The sequence below is a fragment of the Doryrhamphus excisus genome, chromosome 18 (assembly GCF_030265055.1).
Source record: "Doryrhamphus excisus isolate RoL2022-K1 chromosome 18, RoL_Dexc_1.0, whole genome shotgun sequence".
Classification (NCBI taxonomy): Eukaryota; Metazoa; Chordata; class Actinopteri; order Syngnathiformes; family Syngnathidae; genus Doryrhamphus; species Doryrhamphus excisus.
The window spans coordinates 4,112,234-4,133,741 of NC_080483.1; the positions used below are offsets into that span (position 1 = coordinate 4,112,234).

Consider the following 21,508-nt stretch of genomic DNA (forward strand, 5'->3'; position numbering starts at 1 on the left):
CGCTTCTATAATGAACTGAAAATTCTGCACTGAAAAATCCAATTAGAAATACTAGAGAAAGTGATCATATTTTTTCACGTATCTGTACTGTACTGACTGAACCTGAAACTGAAACCAGGAAAATGTAACAAAATGTGAACATGCAAGCGTATTCAGAAGTCAAACATGTTGAGTGCATGTATGCATGCATGTTGAGTACTATAAATTTGTACATGTTGGTAGGTCTGCATTACAATGACAGCGTAATGTGTAGATAACAACAGACAATACACTACCAACAAATAATGCAGAATAACCAACAACAATGTGAGCTCTATGTAACTTATTAGCCATTTACAACACAGTACAGCCAAACACTCTGGGATACAGGAAGCACTGTTGTAAAAACCATATATGTGGAGCTTGCATTGAGTGCTGAAGGTATATATACGTCAGCATCGCCCCCATGTTGGATGTGGCAAGGCTGCAGTGTAAGTGAATACAAGTAAATGTACTTACTATCATTAAACACCTTTCTACAAAGAGATGTAAGTTAATACCTCTCATGTATACATTCACACATGTACTAATATACTTGGGAAACAGTTAGGTTCCAAAAACAATGTAGTTGATCTTCTCAGATGGATAAGATAGAACTTCATTGATCGCACATACTACTAATTCACATTATATCAGAGCACAAAATAGTGCCGTTAGCTAAAAATACATGAAATCTGTCCAAAAATAACATAAATCAAGGTACAAGAAACATTAAGGTATTCTTGGTCACATCATATGGTCATATCACCTATAAAATAAAATAAAATAAAATAAAATAAAATAAAATAAAATAAAATAAAATAAAATAAAATAAAATAAAATGAAATGAAATGAAATGAAATGAAATGAAATGATATGAAATAAAATAAAAACTCAAATTATATTCGGAAAGGAGAAAGCAGGAAGTGAACAAATGTAACAGTTATTGATTGTAAAAGTACCAGATGGAGGGTAAGATTTTATAAGCTTTGTTTCTTCCTACTCCTTTTGGACATGTGGAACTGTGAACTGATTATGGGATTCACTCAATTGTAATTTGATGCATGTTCAAATGAAATAAAACCATTACCATTACCATTATATAAAATATGCAAAAGATTACTTCTCTACTCAGAGATGGGTGGAGTAGCCAACAAAACCAACGGTATTCTTACTTTATAATTTAACTCAAGAAAAATGTGATGTTACACATATCTGTGTTCTGTATCGGTATCGCTTGATATGGCAATTGGAAAATGAGAGTTGAACTATATACAGTATATATCTATTGTTGTGTGTGTTGGTCTTTAGGTGCTGCAGCAGGTGTGGCCCTTTGTTGGCCAGTACCTGGAGAAGCTCCTGGTGGAGACCATTGCCCCGTCCATCCGAGCCTCCAGCAGTCACCTCCAGACGCTGAGTTTCACCAAAGTGGACATGGGCACTAAGGTGATGCCCTTGCCGCTGTTCTACGGCGTACAAAGCTGTGCCATCGGCTTTCATCAGGCGTGTTCGTCTGTCTTCCTGCAGGCCATGAAGGTGGTTGGGATCAAGGCACACACAGAGAACGACAAAGGACAAGTCCTGCTAGATCTGTATATCAGGTAGCATGTCTGCTCCGCCCCTCCCCACTACTTCTGCCAGCTGGTTTGTGACAGTATCTTGCTCTCAGCTATGTTGGCAATGTGGAGATCAATGTGGAGGTGAAGAGATACTTCTGCAAAGCTGGAGTTAAAGGAATACAAGTGAGTAGGAACAAACACCACACGGCAGGAATGTTTTTTTCATTTATCTCATGTCTATTTCCTCAAAGCTGCACGGGATGATGCGGGTCATTCTGGAGCCGCTGATTGGTGACGTGCCCATAGTGGGAGCGGTCACCATGTTCTTCATCCGCAGGCCTGTAAGTTGATCTACATTCAGCTTTACTCTTTACTCTTCTTCTCCAATTGCTTCGCATGCTGAATGATTCTATTCTGCTTTATGTCGCCCCAGAAACTAGATATCAACTGGACAGGACTGACTAATCTGTTGGATATCCCTGGACTGAAGTGAGTGAGAAATTTGTGTCTTTTTTTTGTCAAAGTTATGCATTTTTAAGCATAAAACTGCCCAAAGGAAGTAACATACAAATATAAGGCATTCAGAAGACACATTCAAGGATGTTGGATGATATATTATACAGTGGTCACTAGGTAATGTTACGTTGATGAGAGCAGGAAGTACTGTCCGGAAACCGGAAGTAAAAAAAGGGACTCTGCCAATGCTATTGTATATTATGTCTAAGGATCATCATACATAAGGATACATCGGCCAGTCGATATATCGGGCCGATATTTGCATTCTTTACTTGAATCGGTATCGGCCGATACGCGCGTGCATTCGCCGATTTTTCCACCGCATGATTTACAGACAGGCATCCGCCGGGCAGCTTTGTGTTGCCGGAGGACCCTAAAACACACGCAGTGGCGGTACCCCACCCCCACTGGTGAATCATAACAAGGGTACGTTTTCAACTTTTAATAAGCCTCTAACAGTTAACCTTAGTTGAAATATTGCCACCTGCTTTGAAATATGTAACATGAATGCCTCGTGCATGTAATATACGTGCTTGCGAATATTGTGGTCTTATAGTGCAGAGCACAGCGTTTATTTCAAAAGTAAAAGATTAAGCTTGCTTTTTATACCATACACAGTTCATCAACTTTCACTGGGTGACCGCTAGGCATAACAGTTTAAGTTATGGTGTGACACCAAGAAATCCCAAAAACATCACATACCAACGCAACAGACGAATAAAAGCACTCTCACAAGTTGAGCAGACCAAGAATGAAGAATGCAACTTTAACTACAAACTGACCAACTATTTACATTGACGGTGCCGCAAAGCACGCTGGGAACCAGGAAGTTTAGTTTGTGGGTCTGAAAACCAGGAATGCTGCTGAATGCTTCATCTTTAAAAGTGCCTAACATTGGAATTAGGGAGCTGTTGATGTAGTTGGAGGCTAATATGTACAGCTGTTACCAACACCGCTTTAATGGCAACCTTGGCAATTGAGTCCCATGGTGTTTGTAGGAGTTTCATTCAGCCAACGCCGGGCTGAGGTTAAACGCGTGTCGTGTTATGTGTGTGCGCTTTCTCTGAGCTCGCACGCACACACACAGAACGGATTGGAGCAGCCGTGTCTGCTTATTAGAGGTCTTTAGTGTGCACAACACAAACTTTAATGATGAGAGAAATGTTTTATATATTGTACTAAATTGTGTCAGTGTGATGTGTTTGTGTGTGTGGAGGTGGGGGGGGGGGGGGGGGTGTCTCACTGTGGAGGAGCAGTCATCACATCGCTGCTAGATAAAACTTAAACTACAACAGAAATGTTTTGTACATGGTTGAATATTTATTGTGTTTAAGAAAGCTAAATCCTACAGTGTTCAGTGTTTACATTTCAATAAATATTTGTTTGAACTTGAGATCTGTAATATTTGTTATCATTGTCATTTTTTAATGTAAATTGAGGGAGCAAAAGCAGTATCGACCCCAAATGTCGGCCCAAGCAAAATTGGCCATCGGCTAAGGGTGAAAAAAAATCGGTATCGCAATCAGCCCACAAAATAAACATGCCGGTCGATCACTAATTATGTCTCATATGCATTATTTTCTCTTATTATGTCAACTATATTGGGTAATAGAAGTGTAGAGGTGACTATAGTGGTTTTATTCCATGACTTTTTTTGTTACTAATCTTGTGCATATGGGCTGCATGGCGACCGAGTGGTTAGCGTGCAGGCTAGGGGACCCGAGTTTAATTCCACCCTCGCCATCTCTGTGTGGCGTTTGCATGTTCTCCCCGTGCATGCGCGGGTTACTCTGGTTTCCTCCCACATTCCAAAAACATGCTAGGTTAATTGGCGACTCCAAATTGTCCATAGGTATGAATGTGAGTGTGAATGGTTGTTTGTCTATATGTGCCCTGTGATTGGCTGGCCACCAGTCCAGGGTGTACCCTGCCTCTTGCCCAAAGACAGCTGGGATAGGCTCCAGCACCCCCGTATGTAATATTCATTGTTTTTAGGATCAAAAGTTAACTATAAAAAATCCTATTATTATAAATATGATTATTATATTAATGTCAATTTATTATGAATAAATATGTGATTATTACTATTATCATTATATTGTCAAAATCAATGTAATTTAGTTTCACACACACATACGTATATATATATGTATATATATATATATATATATATATATATATGTATATATATATATATATATATATATATATATATATATATATATAATTTATTTATTTTTATTTTATTATTATTATATATTTTTTTTTTTTGTTGTTTTTTTGGGCCTAACCTAAGTCTAATAATAAACATCACTATTCATGTTTCAATGGTGCTTTATTGTTGGAATGCCTCTGAAATGTGTCCTTCCTCCTCTCAGTGTTATGTCTGACAGCATGATCATGGATGCTATTGCCTCCTTCTTGGTGTTGCCCAACCGCCTGGTTGTTCCCCTGGTCCCAAACATGCACGTGGGGCACCTACGCTCGCCCTTACCAAGGGTAAGGATGCATTATACACCCAAGCAAACTTGGATACACTTTAAAGTAGTCAGTGTACAGTTTGTATAGCGGTATAGATTTACCATCAACACACAGCCTTTTTTGTGTAAATAGCCGGCGACAACATGATAAGTTTGTCTTGCCTACAGTCAAGCATGGTCATGGTTGGGGGCTGCACGAGTGCTGCTGGCACTGAGGGGACTGTGGTTCATTGAGGAGAAACATGTATTCTATTCTATAATGTTGCTTGCTTTAGACCACAATGACACAATGTGTGTTGAGTCAGTGGTTTACCTCCACTGACTTTCTCTAGTGTTGCCCCTTTTACTATCATAAAAATGGTTGTAGAATTGTGGTGGCGATGCATTTTCTATTTCAGCTCTTTTTGATGCTGTCATTGATCTCCCTCCAGGGTGTGGTTCGGATCCACCTGGTGGAGGCCCAGAACCTGGCTGCAAAGGACAACTACGTCAAAGGGGTCATGGCTGGCTTGTCCGACCCCTATGCCATACTGAGGGTGGGTCCTCAGATGTTCACCTCCCAGCACTTTGACAACACAGACTCGCCCAAGTGGGGGGAGATGTACGAGGTGAGGAACAAAGGAGGTCTTACATTTTTCATGGGACACCCACTCTCCCAGTCCTGGATCACGGAGGCGTGAGGCCGCCACAGTGCTGTCATTTGTTTTCATCCATGTGACATCCCACCATCCTGTCAGGATACATGTATCTGTGTGTGTGTCTGGTACATCAGGTGATAGTCCATGAAGTGCCTGGTCAGGAACTGGAGGTGGAGGTTTATGACAAAGATCCAGACCAGGATGACTTCCTGGGCAGGTACATGTGCATCCTTCATGTCTCTTTATGTTTGTATGTTAGATGTCACACATGTCACTCAGTGAGTAAAATGCACTGTCATTACTCGATATGAAGGGGTGGAGATGTTTTTTTTTTATAATTCATGTATGCATTCTTTCTCTTCCTTGTAGGACCAAACTGGACTTAGGCATCGTGAAGAAATCCACAGCGGTTGATGAAGTAAGCAAATCCTGTTTTTGCATTCCTGGACCTGTGCTTTAAGGCACTCTACAAAAAAGTTATTTTGATTAATTATGATTCAAATTAAACAATAGTGATATCATTGTATAATCTATTTATTTATCTTGTGGCATTCCTACTTCTTGTGGAATTCATGACAAATTTTGTTGCCAGACAAATAGAAATATTGAATGAAGTCACATCTAAATTCATGCCATTTCCCGTTTAGTGCTCTTATTTTGGTTTCCTGTTTGGCACCATTTTGCAGGTACTTTGTGGTTGCTGGAAAGCGTGTGCAGTGGTACCTGTCAGTAGCAACCGGTACTACTGTTTAAGTGGAGCAAAACATAACACTTTACTGCCAATATTGGACTTCCCTAATAATCTATAAAATACAATACATCTATTCCTTTCAACCCCCGTAGTTTGCCCTTCCTTCACATCTTCCTCCAGTTTAAATAGTTTTCCCGTCAATTTCTGTGTATTTTGATCTTTAGTATTCAAGCTCTTTGCTGGAGCTCTTGTATGGATCTGTATTAGATGTGTACCTAATGAAGCGGCCTAACTTTCTCTACATGTTCATGTCTCGTCAGTGGTTCCCGCTGAAGGACACCCCATCAGGTCGGGTCCACCTCAGACTGGAGTGGTTGTCCTTGATGTCCACGACTGATCGCCTGGAGCAGGTGTGCCTCTCTTATGTTCACATCCACATTCCAAAATGGAATCAATAGATTTTTTTCCCTCAAAATTCTACACATAACACTGCATAATGACAGCATGACACAATGTTTTTAGAAATGTTTGTAAATGTATTAAAAATAAAAAACTTAATAAATCACATGTACATATAGTGCACTGATTTTGTGAGTCTTTTTTCGCCTCCAGCAATAACTTACACTCTCTCACTTCAGATCTTGAAGAGGAATGAAAGCGTGACCAGTAAGACGGCGGACCCGCCCTCCACCGCCATCTTGGTCGTCTATCTGGATAAGGCTGAAGCTCTTCCCGTGAGTCAAAAAGACTCCAGAAACTCACAGTTGTTTGTGTGGTTACAAGGTTGCCATCTACTGTAACATTCCACTGCGTTGTTGCTGTGGCCTCTGCTCACACACACTGGCTGGCTATTTTTACTCCCCCACCCCCTCAGACAGAATGTGTGGAATGAACAACTCATTGTGGTCTTAACGGGGAACTGTGCCTTCTTGAATGTGTCACATAATAGTTAAATGTCGCTTCCTGTCTGCAAGTTTCTGTTGTTGCTGGGGTGGATTTGCACACCTTCAACTTGTTCACCTGATTTACTATTCATGTCTTTCTTTGCAACTTTTAGATGAAGAAGGGGAATAAAATGCCCAGCCCAATGGTACAGTTGTCTGTGCAGGACATTACTCGAGAGAGCAAGGTATGGTATATCGACAGTAGATCCGATTGCCACAAAATACGTAGGTTCCATGTATTAAACTAGGGATGATCCAATCAGGGTTTTATGATTCTGATATATTTTGATATGATTCTGATACCGATCATCCATATCACATGGATGAACTATACACATTTTTATTTATTTATGATGAGTGCTATTGGCCAGGGATGCTGGCAGACAATTCAAAAGAAAAACCAGGAAAATGCAACAAAATGGAGAACATGCAAGCATATTCAAGAGTCCAATTGCATGTTCATTCATTCATTCACTTTCTACCGCTTGTCCTCACGAGGGTCGCGAGGGGTGCTGGAGCCTATCCCAGCTGTCTTCAGGCGAGAGGTGGGGCACGCCCTGGACTGGTGGCCAGCCAATCACAGGGCATATATAGACAACCATTCACACTCACATTCATACCTATGGACAATTTGGAGTCGCCAATTAACCTAGCATGTTTTTGGAATGTGGGAGGAAACCGGAGTGCCCGGCGAAAACCCACGTATGCACGGGGAGAACATGCAAACTCCACACAGAGATGGCTGAAGGTGAAATTGAACCCTGGTTTCCTAGCTGTGAGGTCTGCGCGCTAACCACCCGACCGCTGTGCAGCCCCAATTGCTTGTTGACTTCTATAAATTTGTACATTTGGCTCTTTGTGAAAAGATACTGTACATTTCAAGCTGCATCAAACGTGCTCTCTTCTATTGTGCGGTTGCATCATCACCTCTCTGTGCCTCTCGTGCAAAAAGCGTAAAAGACATATAAATGGGAATGAATTGGGAGCGAGCAGTCGGGTTGAAAAAAGTACCTCCTTGGTAGTGAATGAGTTAAACAACAACACACAAATAGTGTTTTAAAGACAAGACAGAGTTTCCGGTGTATTAGATGCACCCAGTAAATTTAGAGCGAAAAACAGATTTGTACATATTTAAGCCACACATGTCCGCATCATAAAAATACATATTTTGGCATACATAAGTCAGTGAGGACGAGGCACTTGAGAAAAGTCACCACAAGCTTATCAACCCATCAGAAATTCAAAATCAGAAGAGGCCATTACTCGATCTTAAGAGCTGGGAAGCTCATGCGGACATGGCTGCCATGATTGGCCAATGAACTGCTCAGCTGGGAATAATGCATCATGGAAAGAAGTTTAAATAGTTGCCATTCTTTATTTTAAACTCGTATTGGAACTTGTCTTGTATATTTCTTAGCTACCCTTTGAGTGTTAAGTCGCTGTGTGATGATTTTGGCCTGTGTAGCCTGTGTCAAACTGAATCTACTGAGGTTTTACAGACTTGTTTTGAGTCTCACAGCAATGATCAGATTTGAAAGGCATTTATAGGCTTTTGCCGATCAGATGTTTTTTACAGAAATTAACCTAGCATGTTTTTGGAATGTGGGAGGAAACCGGAGTACCCGGAGAAAACCCACGCATGCACGGGAGAACATGCAAACTCCACACAAAGATGTCCGAGGGGGTAATCGAACCTGGGTCTCCTAGCTGTGAGGCTTGTGCGCTAAGCATTCAGCATACTGAAGCAAATTTGTCAAGTTTTTCTTGCCTTTAATTATTAAGTTAATTATTTTCAAGCATAAAAATGGCTAAATGAACTCAAAGGTATTCTGGTATTCTGAATAAGGTATTCAGAAGACAGTTAAATACATGATATGTAGTATTCTGTCGTATTGTACCTGGGTCACTAGGTGTCAGTAATGTTACATTGATGAGACAATAGCCACTGCAGATCAGGAAGTAAAAAAAGAATAACAATGAACTCTCTCAATGCATACATGTGTGAGTACATTATGTCTTATTTATGTTTAATACAGTTTTTAAAAGTATGTGTACTATATTGGGTAATAGGAGTGTAAAGGGACTATGGGATGTAATTTCAAGTCTGGAGAGCTCTAATGCTAATGCTAAAAAAAACCCATGTAGAAGAATATTTTCTATGTGTTAACAAAAATATACCTTTTATGAATGAGGCATCTTACTTCACGAAAATTCACTGATCACGGTCGGGTCTGGAACCAATAAAGTGTGATAAACGAGGGATAACTACATTGCAGCTGGGCCCCTGTCTACCTTGAAAAGAACACAAGAAGAACCGACAGAAGAAAGTTCATTTGTATTTCTAAACATTTGTTTTGCTTGTCATGTTTTTTTAAAATTGTGTTTAAAAATCCAGTGTACAAAACACTTGACACTACACTTGAATGACTTTAGGTTTGTTTCATGTTTTCAGACATGTTACACTACTGTCGATCCAGACTGGGAGGAAGCATTTACCTTCTTCATTCAGGACCCACGCAAACAGGACATTGACGTCCAGGTAACCTCTCAGTGGTATACATTTCCTCACTCAACACACAGTCATTGTGTTTTTCATCTACTCTCAAAGTAACATGGCGGGGCTGGTCATGGTAGGGGGCTGCATGAGTGCTGCCGGCACAGAGGGAACCATGGTTCAATGAGGAAACCATGAAATCCAACATGTACTGTGACATTGTGAAGCAGAACCAGGGAACTGAGGACAGGTTAGAATTCATGTCTCCCCTCAATGAACCACAGTTCCCCCAGTGCCGGCAGCACTCGTGCAGCCCCCACCCATATCCCAGCTTGACTGTCGGCAAGTCACAGTTATCATGTTGTTGCCAGCTATTGACACAAAAATGTCTGTGTGGGGATGGTAAATGTACTGCTACACAAGCTGTACATGAGAGCAACATCATGCTGGAGAAAAACAACATTGTCAAACTGTACAGTTGTCTGCAGCTGACTGATCTCCAGGCTGCTTTTTAAGATGTGTAGCGAAGCCCCCTTTCTCTCCTCATCTAGTTAGGGCAGGTGAGATCATGTCCATGAGGAAGGAGGTTTTTCCTTTGTGACATGAAAATCTGCCACTTCAAACAAGCCTGTATTGCGTGTTACTGTTTGGCAGTTTTTGTGCTACCTAATGTAGTGGCCAGTGAGGGTACTTTCAGACACTGAGTCGTTCACTGTTAACTTTGGGTTTTTTCTCAACCAGGTGAAGGATGTCGACCGCGTGCAGACATTGGGCAGTCTGACCCTCCCTCTGTCTCGACTGCTGTCCACTTCTACTCTCTCTCTGGACCAGATGTTTACGCTGGACAACTCCGGGCCAGCGAGTCGCATATATATCAATGCCGTTCTCCGAGTAAAGTGGCCTGACACATGGAAAAATTCGCAAATGAAAGACTAATCATCATAACTGATAGACATTCTTCCATGCACCGTATAGATGCTATGGTTGGATGAGGAACGGATCACGGCTGATGTGTCATCTCACCTGGAATCTGGAGGCAAGCAGTTACCTCAGGAGACGTCTCCTCACTCCAGCTTTGCAACGGAGGTAACAATCCAGCATCCAAACCCAGGCTGGATGTGCGCATATTTATTCTGCTGTGTGAGCAGGGCCTACTGAGAATCCACCTGCTGGCTGGGCAGAACCTCGTCCCCAAAGACAATCTGATGGGCGGCATGGTGAAGGGCAAGAGTGACCCCTATGTCAAGATCAACATGGGGGGGGAAACATTCACCAGCGAGGTCATCAAGGCCAATCTAAACCCCACTTGGAACGAGATGTACGAGGTAACCACATGCAGATAAGATATGCAGATGCAGAATTGTATATATAGAAGAACATTATAGGGAATATAATATATTTTCTTTTATATTTATTTATTTTATTTGTTTTGGCCGCACGGTGGACGATATTTGTACCATTTTGTGCTGTTTTTTTATATTGTATTTAGTTTGTTCTTTGATGCAATGACAAATGAGGCACTGATGGCCCCTGAGCTGCACTTTGCGTACCCTTACCATGAGCAAATGACAATCTTTTGGCTCATTGTCGTGAGCTAGTAATTGAGGTTGAGGAGAGAAAGGTCAAAACAGGAGCTGCAAGACCTTTTGGGAGGTGCACGTCTATGGAGTTAATTTGTGCGTCAATTTTGGGCCAACAAAGGCATATTTTGATCCATATTAACGTTGATTTGTGGTTACTGTTGTGTGCACAGGCACATTGCGGTGCTCAGTCACTCCGTCTTTCCATCTTTCTCAACCTCTGCAAGCTGCCGCTTGCGAGGCGAGCCAGCGCTGGTTGCCAGATTTTTGGACCTGGTTGCATGCCTGTAGAGCGGCGAGGCGTACAGGCGTGTTCAGTGGACAAAATGTGGGCCTGTTCTTTTCACTCCCTGCCAGGGGAACGCACTGATGTGATAGTACTTTTTTAAGATAATAATATTCTTTCATTCTTCCCAAAGATCGACTGATGTCTCACAATCGACTTGTTGTCTTCATGTTTTTTATCCAGTATTTTGACTGTCCGTTTGTACAGTGATTCTATAGGTTTTAGTGTTGTAAGACAGTAGGTTAAATGTGGCAGGACCATAGTACACATGGACATATTAGCCGCCTAATGATAGCTGTGATCTTATGTACCAGAAATTTGAATTATTATATTTGACACCATTACAGACCTTTTTTTTATCAGATGTTTACATGATATTCTTAAGTCTAGGACACCAAGATATTCGATTTCTGACACAGCTTAAATCTTTCCCCCATTCACGTAAAGATCTGTTTGTTTATTTGCAATGTTAGATTTTGAAAAGAACATAGCAGCAGTTTTGTTTGCATTGAGTTTTCAGCAGGACTGGTTTAGCCATTCTGAGTCCATGTTGTGTATGTTGCTCATGGTGTAAGTTTATCAGCTACATGAATTGTTGTATTACCATGTGCAAACAGTAAATTATGGTATCGTCTACATACATTTGGAAGGAAGGTTGTTTATATAGAATGAAAATAACAAAGGCCATAAAATGGAACCTTGCAGGACACCTGTGGACAGAGGGAACGGAGGTGAATGCAAGAATGTGAATGTGTCATTTATTCAGACACCCTGTGATCTAACTAATGAATATGATTCTAGCCTTTTTCTTTCAATTTTCTGAAGAAAAGTAGGATTTGCTTAGTTTGATAAACACTATTCTATGCTTTACAGTATCAAAACCTTTTTTCAAGTCGAAGATTGGTTTGAAATTGGAAACGGACAAGGATCTACTTCCTTATATATTGAATGACAGCTGATGCCTTCCATACACAAGGAAAAACTGCCGCAGAAATTGAGAGAGTGAGATTTGTGGTTACAGGAATTATTGATGTACAATTGAGTTCTTTCAACATAAAAGTATCAATGCCCAATCTGCATCTTTTGTTTTAGAATATTTAATCCTTAATGCATTTGTAGAAAGCTTTCTGGCCACAGTAAAGTAGCAACTCATCGGATTATGAATACATGTACCAGATGATAAATGATGAGTTTTGTTGCTCCATCAGGTGATTTTGACCCAGCTGCCAGGTCAGGAGTTACATCTGGAGGTGTTTGATAAAGACATGGACATGAAGGATGACTTTATGGGAAGGTACTGCTTCCAGTACACATTAGTAGTGTTGTTATTATCGATACTATTACGCTGTAAATACTGTCACGTACTGCAACTGCTTGATAATACTGCTTACTACCTCCAGAGCAGCGATGCCAGTATTGAGAAGAGCACTGCCATCCTCCTTTATCTACACTTTATTGTCCGATTCACAAGACAAATTATGCCACACACTTACAGTATATTAAAGACAGGTTGTAGAATTTGATATGGTTGGAATCATTTAGAAAATTCATGTAGAACGCAAATTATATTAAATATATATGTATAAATATCAAATATTGCAGTGTAAATACATTAAAAAATAAAAATAAACATGAATTTGAGAAAATAAATCCATTCCATTATCAAGTGGTTGAAATAATTGTCATGTTTCTCAACATGCAGGCTGAAGGTCAAACTGAAGGACATAATTGATTCTCAGTACACAGATCAGGTATGGAAACGGCTTATATTATTGTCATTGAATTGTTCAAGTATTCAAAGGATTGTGTGTGTTTTATGTATCAGTGGTACACGCTCAGTGATGTCAAGTCAGGTCGCGTTCACCTGATCCTGGAATGGCTTCCAACAGCCTCGGAGGCAGACCAACTGGATAAGGTGAGTGCTTCTAGAAGAAGAAAAAGCGTACAAATGCTTCATCCAACTATAAAAATAATAATATCGATTCTCTTCAGATTCTCAAGTTCTACTCCAGGCAGTCCTACCAGAACAAAGCCGTTCCATCGGCGGGACTTTTGTTTGTCTTCATCGAACAAGCAGATGGTTTACCAGTAAGTGTGTTGAGGAGGTAATGAGGAGGCATGATCTGTGTTTTATTATGACCCATGTGGCGTGTCAACAGGTGAAAAAGAGTGGAAAAGAGCCAAAAGTGGGAGCGGATATGCTTCTTGGAAAAACATCCCACAAAACTACTGTGAGACTACTAAGCGTGGCAACTAGCCAAATAATAACCAGGGTATTGGCATCTGGGACTGACACGTCCATCTTTGCTGTAGGTGTGTGATCGCACGACATCACCTCAGTGGAATGAGGCGTTCTGCTTCCTGGTTCATGACCCTAGAGAAGAGAATCTTGTTGTCAAAGTAAGTTAACAATATTATTTTTAGTATTTCCACCATCTGATATCAACAAACTTGACTTGTATTACTACCTTTACACTTTGTTTCTCCAGCTCTCTCACAGCTGGACGTTGCCCATGGGTTCCTTAGTCGTCCCAATCAGAGAGCTGCTCTCGGAACCAGAACTGGTCCTGGATCAGTGGTTCCATCTGGATGGCGCCTCCCCAGAGAGTCAGATTCTTCTTCGAGCTGAACTCAAGGTAGGCGATCTCTCATTCTAGTCTTAAATCGCACCAGACTTCACATGGAATTGTTGCAGATGCTGATTCCGAGCAAATGTCCTTGTGGTGATCATGAGGCTAAATTCACTTCCAAAGACTCCGACCGCTCGACTGAGCAGCAGAAACGGGAGGCAGATGTGATGCAAAAGTGAGCGCTGCGTATATCCAAGCACACTAGTCTCAGGTCTTATTTGGTTTTCATGCTACATTGGGTTCTTAGGTCAAGTTTGGTGGACACTCCGGTAGAAACTCTTGTCTCCCAAGTGGCTTTGCAAGAAGATGTTGCTGAGGGGATGGACGATGCAAAGGAAGAAATATCAAGTCCCGCGGTGGTGAAACCTCTTCACACTTCCCCAGACCTCGACTTTGCCAGTCAGGTAAATCGTATAGTGAACACTAGCGGGCGTGCCTCTCACCCATTCAGCCGGGGTTGGGGACGTGGTTTGTGGACTATGTTTTGGGCGGCAAATAGAAGTTTCCTGCCTTGACATTTATTCTGTTGTTGGCGGTTGAAGAATAGAGTTCTACTTGAGAGCAACACTCTGACGTCCTTTGAACTGCCATCCTTCTCTTCTTCTCTTCAATTTTGTTTTGGGAAAAATTGTTTGAAAACAATATTTTTTTAGATTTAGTTTTCAGTATCAGTGAAGTTTCCATTATATCATTATATTTTTTGCATCTTGCTTGATCACCATTATCTTAAAGAAAGAAAGAATTATGAAGCTAATGCTAATTGTAGAATGGTGCCACCTGTTGGTTTGAATGTATAGGTCCCTTGACCCCAAATATAAAATGAGCAATCTTTACTTTTATTGTTTTTTATATTCTGATGGAAGAGAAAATGGAATATAGAGTATATATATATATATATATAATTATAATATATATATAATATATATAATTTATAATATATATATATACGTATATATATTAGGGCTGTCAAAGCTAACGTGTTAATGACACGTTAACAGAAGTTCCCTTTAACGGCGGCAAATATTTTGATGCACGATTATGGTGCGCTCCTCCTGTTTGACCCCTGCCCCCACCGTAGTTTGGTAGAAGCACGGTAACTCTGTAGCCACGAGCTGGCAAATGGAGAAAGAAAAGAGTATTTAGATGGTAAAGTTAGCTTCAAAGCCCTGGCAGATGGCTCTTGTAGCAAGACCAAAGTTATTTGTATCTACTGTCGCTGTGTTATCACAGATTATATGGCCTGCCAGAGACTGGAGCAGTGCAGGTATTGTTTTTGTCATATACAATGCTACCTTGGCATAAGAGTGGCCCAACTAAACAGTGCTTTTCATATTTTTACATCTCTCTGATGATTTTGGCATTCAACTGCCAGCTAAATTTGAGTTACAGCTGCTATTGACAGGCTGTCAATGTGATGACCGTGGCTGAAGTCCAGTGTTTTACTAGCATTAGCCATTTAGCATGGAACTACCACAATGATGCACATTAGCACTCAAAGTCATCAAATCTGACCTTTATGGGCTCCCACATATTATCAGCATCCGGGAGCAAGTAAGACAAAAATATAAATACAATACAAAATCATTACTAAATTGATATGTATATACGTATATACGTGTGTAATATATACAACTGTTAGTGAGCATTTGTTATTCAGAATTCATGGTACTGTTAAATGAAATGATTCATCGTGCGGAGATGCCCCAGAATGAATGAGTGTCTTATCCATGCAGGGGCTAATGAGGATTGTCCTCATGGAGGCTCAGGATCTGGTTGCCAAGGACAACCTCATGGGTGGTATGAAGAAGGGCAAGAGTGACCCCTATGCAAAGATCGCTGTTGGAGAGGTGACATTTAAGAGCAACGTCATCAAGGAGGATCTCAGCCCCGTCTGGAACGAGATGTATCAGGTGCTGAGCATGCTTTCATCCCTTTTCAGGCATCCTGTCTGAGGGTGAGCTGGAGCCTATCCCAGCTGACTTTGGTCAAGCATATGTAGTTATTGTTAAGTGTGGACTACTTAGTAGTGAGGACAGTAGAAAGCTAGGAAAAAAATCCAAAGCATTGACCCTCCACTACTTTGGTGGTCATCATCATGAACTTGGCATGTTTGTGTCCGATATCAGGCAAAATCAATGAGAGCTGACACCAAAAATCACCAAAAGATTGGTTGAATCACAAGCGATCATCCCGACATGTTTAAAGAGTGGAGATCCTAACCATTCAGTGTCACCAGTTTCTTGCCATCCAAGCTACATTTTCTTCGGTCTCCAACAGGTGGTGCTGAGGCCTCAGCCCGGTCAGGAAGTAAATGTGGAGCTGTACGACAAAGACATGGACAAAGATGACTTTCTCGGAAGGTGAGGGTCCAGCAAAAATATTCAGCATGTTTGATTCTCACTACAACACTAAATGTCCTTTTTCTTTAGGTGCAGCGTCAGCGTGGCCGACATCATCCGCTCCCAGTGCTTAGACCAGGTGAGCAGACACAGCCCCTCACTGGATCTGGTCTCGTGTTGCAGTGCCGTGGCTCAGGAAGCGTGTACTTACTTTGCAGTGGTACACTCTGAACGATGTCAAGTCTGGCCGTGTTCGCCTCATACTGGAGTGGGTCCAAACGTTGTCTCATCATGGCAGCCTGGACAAAGTAAGCGATTCATGACATTTACTCATGTTGCACATGTTAATATAGTATTTAAAGCTCTGTTGTCTTATATTCAGGTTCTAACGATTTAGACATGCAAACTAAGTAGCCCAACACGACTTCTCTTGAGGAGATCGTCCCAACCCAAACAAGTCTTGGTTTGGTTGCTTTGAGCTCAAATGTGAAAAGCTGAAGGGACCAAAGACATGAAGCAGTGTTAAAATGGCAGCAAAAAGGTTTCAGAAATGACAAATATGTTAGACATTTAGACAAACGCACAATAGCGTCCCCACAGTGGCTGCAGCTCCCCTGTAATATTGTTCTCCAACTCACACACACAACTCCTCCAAATATAACACTTCCTCATTGTCACAAGACCATAGCGAGGTGCATTCAGGGGCACTCCCAACATTACAATTATTATGCATGTATGTGTGGTCTAAATAAACAGAAATACAAAGACGGTAACTTTGAGTGCATATTCTTATTTTTAACTATTACACAATTACTGCAGATTCAAGTATGCTCAGAAATCCTACAAAATGCATCTACACTCAATTCAACTTAAAAAATAAAAGTCAAGTGTCTTGAATTTATTTGTGTATCTTTTGCCGATACGCCGATCCGTCAATGTCCTCTTTCCTTTTATGTTATGATGTCCGTCTCATCTGCAGGTGATGCAGCTGCAGTCTTTGCAGTCCTTTGACAACAAGACAATTCCCTCTGCAGCTCTGCTCTTTGTTCACGTGGACAGAGCACATCTATTACCGGTAAGTCACTTCTTCCTTTGGGTTTTCTAAAAGCATAAATTGGCAAATGAGCAAACCCCAGATCTTTGTGTCTTTAGTTCAAGAAAAGTGGAAAGGAACCCAAGGCTGGTGCAGAACTTGTTTTTGGCAACACAACCTACAGAACAAAGGTATGAACAAAACAGAAACAAAATGCAAAAAGAAGAAATGGGAGCGAGACAAAAAATATTTTGATTCAGCAATTTATTGCAAACAAGCATTAAAGTGAAATAGGCTATTCATCAGCTGATCAAAAGAAAAATCTTGGCAAAAATGTTGTTTTCTGTCAGGTAATCACATTATCACAATCTCTTGATGGTAGGATTGTTGAGCAGCATCAGTAAGGTCTCTCACAGTGCGCCATTTCTGCTGAGGTTTTGTTGCAATTAGAATTTGAAACTTGTTCAAACATCCCAGGGGTTATGAAACAGTAGGAATGTCACAGGCCCTAACCCAGAGGATCCCATTGGCTGTCCGCCCAGACACGGGACTTGACTTCATTTGGTCCTCAGCCCAAATGTGCAGTCCAATAACCATCACAGAAGTTATTAAAAGCTTCATCTCCATCAACCGAAACAGTCACTTTGGAATTTGCACAAGAGCACCAAACATGGGACATTGAAAGACGGGAGAACATTTTATACTCTGATGAGATGTTGCCGGTATAACCTGGGCTGCTTTTTCCTTCAATGGAACAATGGAGCTTCGTGTTGTGCAGGGGTGACAAACGGCAACTGGCTATGTGGATCTTTTGCAGGGGGCATCCCTCATGAATGAAGGCCCTCGTTCGTGTGGTCATGACTGGCTTTTTTAACAGGACAAGGCTGCAGTTCACCATACCCACTTGACAAAGGACTTCTTCCTGAGGAATAAGCTCACTCTTTTGGACCATGCTGGGTGTTCCCCTGATCTAAATCCAATGGAGAACATTTGGGGATGGGAAGGTTACAAAAATGGACATCAGTTCAGGACAGTGGTTGCCCTCTGTGAAGCCATCTTCACCACCTGGAGCAACATTCCCACTAACCTCCTGGAAACATTTAGGGGTCTCTGTTTGCTTAAAATTGGCCTCACTCACATTTCTACTTTTTGCATTTTGAAGCTCTACTTGGAACCTGCATAAGATCCACAATGCAAAATGTTGCAATTTTTCAATTGGTCTTAACATTTTGATCGGTTGTGCAGAGTTAAATTCCCATCACATTTTCAGAGGACTTTATGATAGGTAGGTACACAACAAGCAGAGCGTGCTGCCTCATGCAAGCTAATTATCCCTTTGTCGTTCTGACGGCCTGCCAGCTGGCCGTCTACTACTTTGATGACAAAGCTGAAGTTTTATTTGCGTGCCGAGACGTGTTATAAGTCTTTGGAACGCTGCACGCTTCTGTAGATACTAATGTTAGACCAGCTTTCAACAGAGCCAGAGCCATGCTTCCACTACCAAATCGTTGAAAGGCAGCTTTCCATTATTCTATTTAGTATACTGTCGCTAATTCATGCTGCTTCAATGGTGTGACCTTCTCCTTCGGAAGGTGTGTGATCGCTCCAGATCACCCGAGTGGAAGGAGGCCTTCTACTTTTTGGTCCATGACCCTGCTGATGAGATGCTGGTAATCAAGGTGAATAGTGATATGGAGCATTTACATCCCAAAGCCACTGTCAAAGTGTAACACGTGATACTATGGTTTAGCTGTCCAGTGCCTGGGACCAGCCGATGGGGTCTGTTGTAATTCCTGTGAAGGAGCTTCTGTCAGAACCTCAGCTGGTCCGGGATGAGTGGATACCTCTGGATGGAGCCTTGCCTGAGAGTGAGATCCTACTGAGGGCTGAACTTAAGGTGGGACACCACACACAATATACTGTATCTAATAACTCGGTCAATACCGTAATATCATTCATTCATTCATTCATTCATTACCTACCGCTTTTCCTCACGAGGGTTGCGGGGTGCTGGAGCCTATCCCAGCTGTCTTTTGGCGAGAGGCGGGGTACACCCTGGACCAGCGGGGTACACCCTTGCCAGCCAATCACAGACAAACAACCATTCACACTCACATTCATACCTATGGACAATTTGGAGTCGCCAATTAACCTAGCATGTTTTTTGAAAACAGAGCTGCAGAGAAAACCCACACATGCACGGGGAGAACATGCAAACTCCACACAGAGATGGCCGAGGGTGGATACCGTAATATCACCCACAGAATATTCAATGAGATATTTATTGCTGACAGATCTTGAACTCGAGGATGACGGACGCTCCACAGCCTTGTGGTCCTGCTTCTCAGCTGCCATTTGATGAGTGAGTGCTTCATGCGTCATTGTGCATTTCGCAATCAGGCTGCAAACTAATCCATTCATTCTGGGTGACTCTTGGTGGGAGCTGATACCAGTGTGGGCTTTTTTGCAGTTTCTCTGCAGGAACCAACCAGCTGAAGCACTCAGAAGGAGCACAAGATGATGCAGGGTCACTTACAGTTCAGCCAGTGAGCCACGGCACACACACACTCCTGTTTGTTTCATCACCTTTTTAAGCTTCATGAAATGTGCCTCAGGTGGTGGAGGACGCAGCAGATGCAGAAGAGTGGCACCCCCAGTTGGACCTGCAGGAACCTACACAGGAAACGACAGCCGAGGAGTGAGCTGAGCATATCTGGATAACAAGGTTGTGGTGTCAGCACACAAGAAGTGTCTTGATCTTTCTGTCTTTGTGTTTTGTAGTGCTGCTTTGGATGACCTGGCCCAGTCCACCAGACCTGGTCAACCCTCCAAGCCAGAAGATGATGTTTGTCCACAGCACACCTCGACCCCCAGCCTGGACTTTGCCACTGAGGTTTGTCTGTTGGGGGGTGGGGGTACCTGAAAGCTCATGAAATGTAATGTGTGCATGGTGTTTAGGGGTTGCTGAGAATTCACCTGCTGGAGGCCCAGAGTCTGGTGGCCAAGGACAACCTGATGGGGGGCATGGTGAAAGGCAAGAGTGATCCCTATGTCAAGATCAGCATCGGAAGCATTGCCTTCAAGAGTCACGTCATCAAGGAGAATCTCAACCCCATCTGGAACGAGATGTATGAGGTAAACGCCCCAAGGGAACCTTGTTGCCGAATAAACAACAACGTCGTTTGTCGGACGATCCACCAGGATGCACTACACCATGAATAGTAGTATCACGTTACCATTTGCAACATTTTCATCGTTATAAACGTATATAGACACAGATCACCACATGCTTGGTTTAGCATACTAACAGTTAGCATGTTTACATTAAATCCACTTCTATAGGTATAAACCTACAAAAACACTTAGCGCTATCATGTCAAGTTTTGGCATGCTAACAGTTTGTGTGTTAACATATCTGACATCCTGTTAGCTAGTTAGCATTTTAGATATTTTTATAACACATACAAAGATACTTAGTGCTACCATGCTCCTTGAATGCTAATAGTTAGCATGTTCCCATTACAGTTCTTTTCATATATACAGTATAAACTCACAAAGAGCACCTGAAAAAGCGCTATAATTTCAGGTGCTAACATGCTAACCGTTAGCATTTTTATTCATTCATTCATTTTCTACTGCTTTTCCTCACGAGGGTCGTGGGGGTGCTGGAGCCTATCCCAGCTGTCTTCGGGCGAGAGGCGGGGTACACCCTGGACTGGTCGCCGGCCAATCACAGGGCACATATAGACAACAACCATTCACACTCACATTCATACCTATGGAGTGGCCAATTGTTTTTGGAATGTGGGAGGACACCAGAGTACCCGGAGAAAACCCACGCATGCACAGGGAGAACATGCAAACTCCACACAGAGATGGCCGAGGGTGAAATTGAACCCTGGTCTCCTAGCTGTGAGGTCTGCGCGCTAACCACTAGACCGTCGTGCCTCTCTCGTTAGCATTTTGCATTCTAAAAATACACTAGACAAGAAAACTAAAGGAAGCAACAGTAATAATGGAAAAACGTTCTCTGCTTAATGTTTTATTGTGTTATTTTTCCAGGTGGTTTTGAACAACCACAGTGTCCAGGATGTCCACATTGAAGCATTTGACAAAGATTTAGATACTGATGACTTCCTGGGCAGGTGTGTGTCACCGTCTCCCCTATCTTGTTGTCTCATCAATAACTTCTTAATTCAAGTAGTAGATGAATGACGATGAGTGGTGTTTCTCATGTTTCTCAGGTTCAGCGTGAAACTGAGTGAGGTCGTCAGATCCCAGTTGATAGACCAGGTTTGTC

The 21,508-nt window shown here is 41.9% G+C and overlaps 1 protein-coding gene across 2 annotated transcripts in view; it reads left to right on the plus strand.

Moving 5' to 3' along the window:
• Nucleotides 1-21,508, plus strand: part of esyt1b (extended synaptotagmin-like protein 1b) — a 31,620-nt gene that overhangs the window by 4,257 nt on the left and 5,855 nt on the right. For both annotated transcript variants that reach the window (XM_058055732.1, XM_058055733.1), the window contains exons 3-42: nucleotides 1,330-1,464; nucleotides 1,546-1,619; nucleotides 1,688-1,760; nucleotides 1,829-1,918; nucleotides 2,011-2,066; nucleotides 4,472-4,592; nucleotides 5,005-5,181; nucleotides 5,346-5,428; nucleotides 5,581-5,629; nucleotides 6,223-6,312; nucleotides 6,541-6,636; nucleotides 6,960-7,031; nucleotides 9,299-9,385; nucleotides 10,082-10,231; nucleotides 10,316-10,426; nucleotides 10,489-10,665; nucleotides 12,415-12,500; nucleotides 12,909-12,957; nucleotides 13,032-13,121; nucleotides 13,199-13,294; nucleotides 13,366-13,437; nucleotides 13,520-13,606; nucleotides 13,696-13,842; nucleotides 13,902-14,011; nucleotides 14,084-14,240; nucleotides 15,570-15,746; nucleotides 16,114-16,196; nucleotides 16,266-16,314; nucleotides 16,394-16,483; nucleotides 17,155-17,250; nucleotides 17,328-17,399; nucleotides 18,801-18,887; nucleotides 18,959-19,105; nucleotides 19,503-19,570; nucleotides 19,679-19,754; nucleotides 19,824-19,906; nucleotides 19,990-20,101; nucleotides 20,167-20,343; nucleotides 21,271-21,353; nucleotides 21,453-21,501. In XM_058055732.1, the coding sequence (XP_057911715.1) occupies nucleotides 1,330-1,464; nucleotides 1,546-1,619; nucleotides 1,688-1,760; nucleotides 1,829-1,918; nucleotides 2,011-2,066; nucleotides 4,472-4,592; nucleotides 5,005-5,181; nucleotides 5,346-5,428; nucleotides 5,581-5,629; nucleotides 6,223-6,312; nucleotides 6,541-6,636; nucleotides 6,960-7,031; nucleotides 9,299-9,385; nucleotides 10,082-10,231; nucleotides 10,316-10,426; nucleotides 10,489-10,665; nucleotides 12,415-12,500; nucleotides 12,909-12,957; nucleotides 13,032-13,121; nucleotides 13,199-13,294; nucleotides 13,366-13,437; nucleotides 13,520-13,606; nucleotides 13,696-13,842; nucleotides 13,902-14,011; nucleotides 14,084-14,240; nucleotides 15,570-15,746; nucleotides 16,114-16,196; nucleotides 16,266-16,314; nucleotides 16,394-16,483; nucleotides 17,155-17,250; nucleotides 17,328-17,399; nucleotides 18,801-18,887; nucleotides 18,959-19,105; nucleotides 19,503-19,570; nucleotides 19,679-19,754; nucleotides 19,824-19,906; nucleotides 19,990-20,101; nucleotides 20,167-20,343; nucleotides 21,271-21,353; nucleotides 21,453-21,501 (3,984 nt within the window). The remainder of the gene's footprint in view (nucleotides 1-1,329; nucleotides 1,465-1,545; nucleotides 1,620-1,687; nucleotides 1,761-1,828; nucleotides 1,919-2,010; nucleotides 2,067-4,471; nucleotides 4,593-5,004; nucleotides 5,182-5,345; nucleotides 5,429-5,580; nucleotides 5,630-6,222; nucleotides 6,313-6,540; nucleotides 6,637-6,959; nucleotides 7,032-9,298; nucleotides 9,386-10,081; nucleotides 10,232-10,315; nucleotides 10,427-10,488; nucleotides 10,666-12,414; nucleotides 12,501-12,908; nucleotides 12,958-13,031; nucleotides 13,122-13,198; nucleotides 13,295-13,365; nucleotides 13,438-13,519; nucleotides 13,607-13,695; nucleotides 13,843-13,901; nucleotides 14,012-14,083; nucleotides 14,241-15,569; nucleotides 15,747-16,113; nucleotides 16,197-16,265; nucleotides 16,315-16,393; nucleotides 16,484-17,154; nucleotides 17,251-17,327; nucleotides 17,400-18,800; nucleotides 18,888-18,958; nucleotides 19,106-19,502; nucleotides 19,571-19,678; nucleotides 19,755-19,823; nucleotides 19,907-19,989; nucleotides 20,102-20,166; nucleotides 20,344-21,270; nucleotides 21,354-21,452; nucleotides 21,502-21,508) is intronic.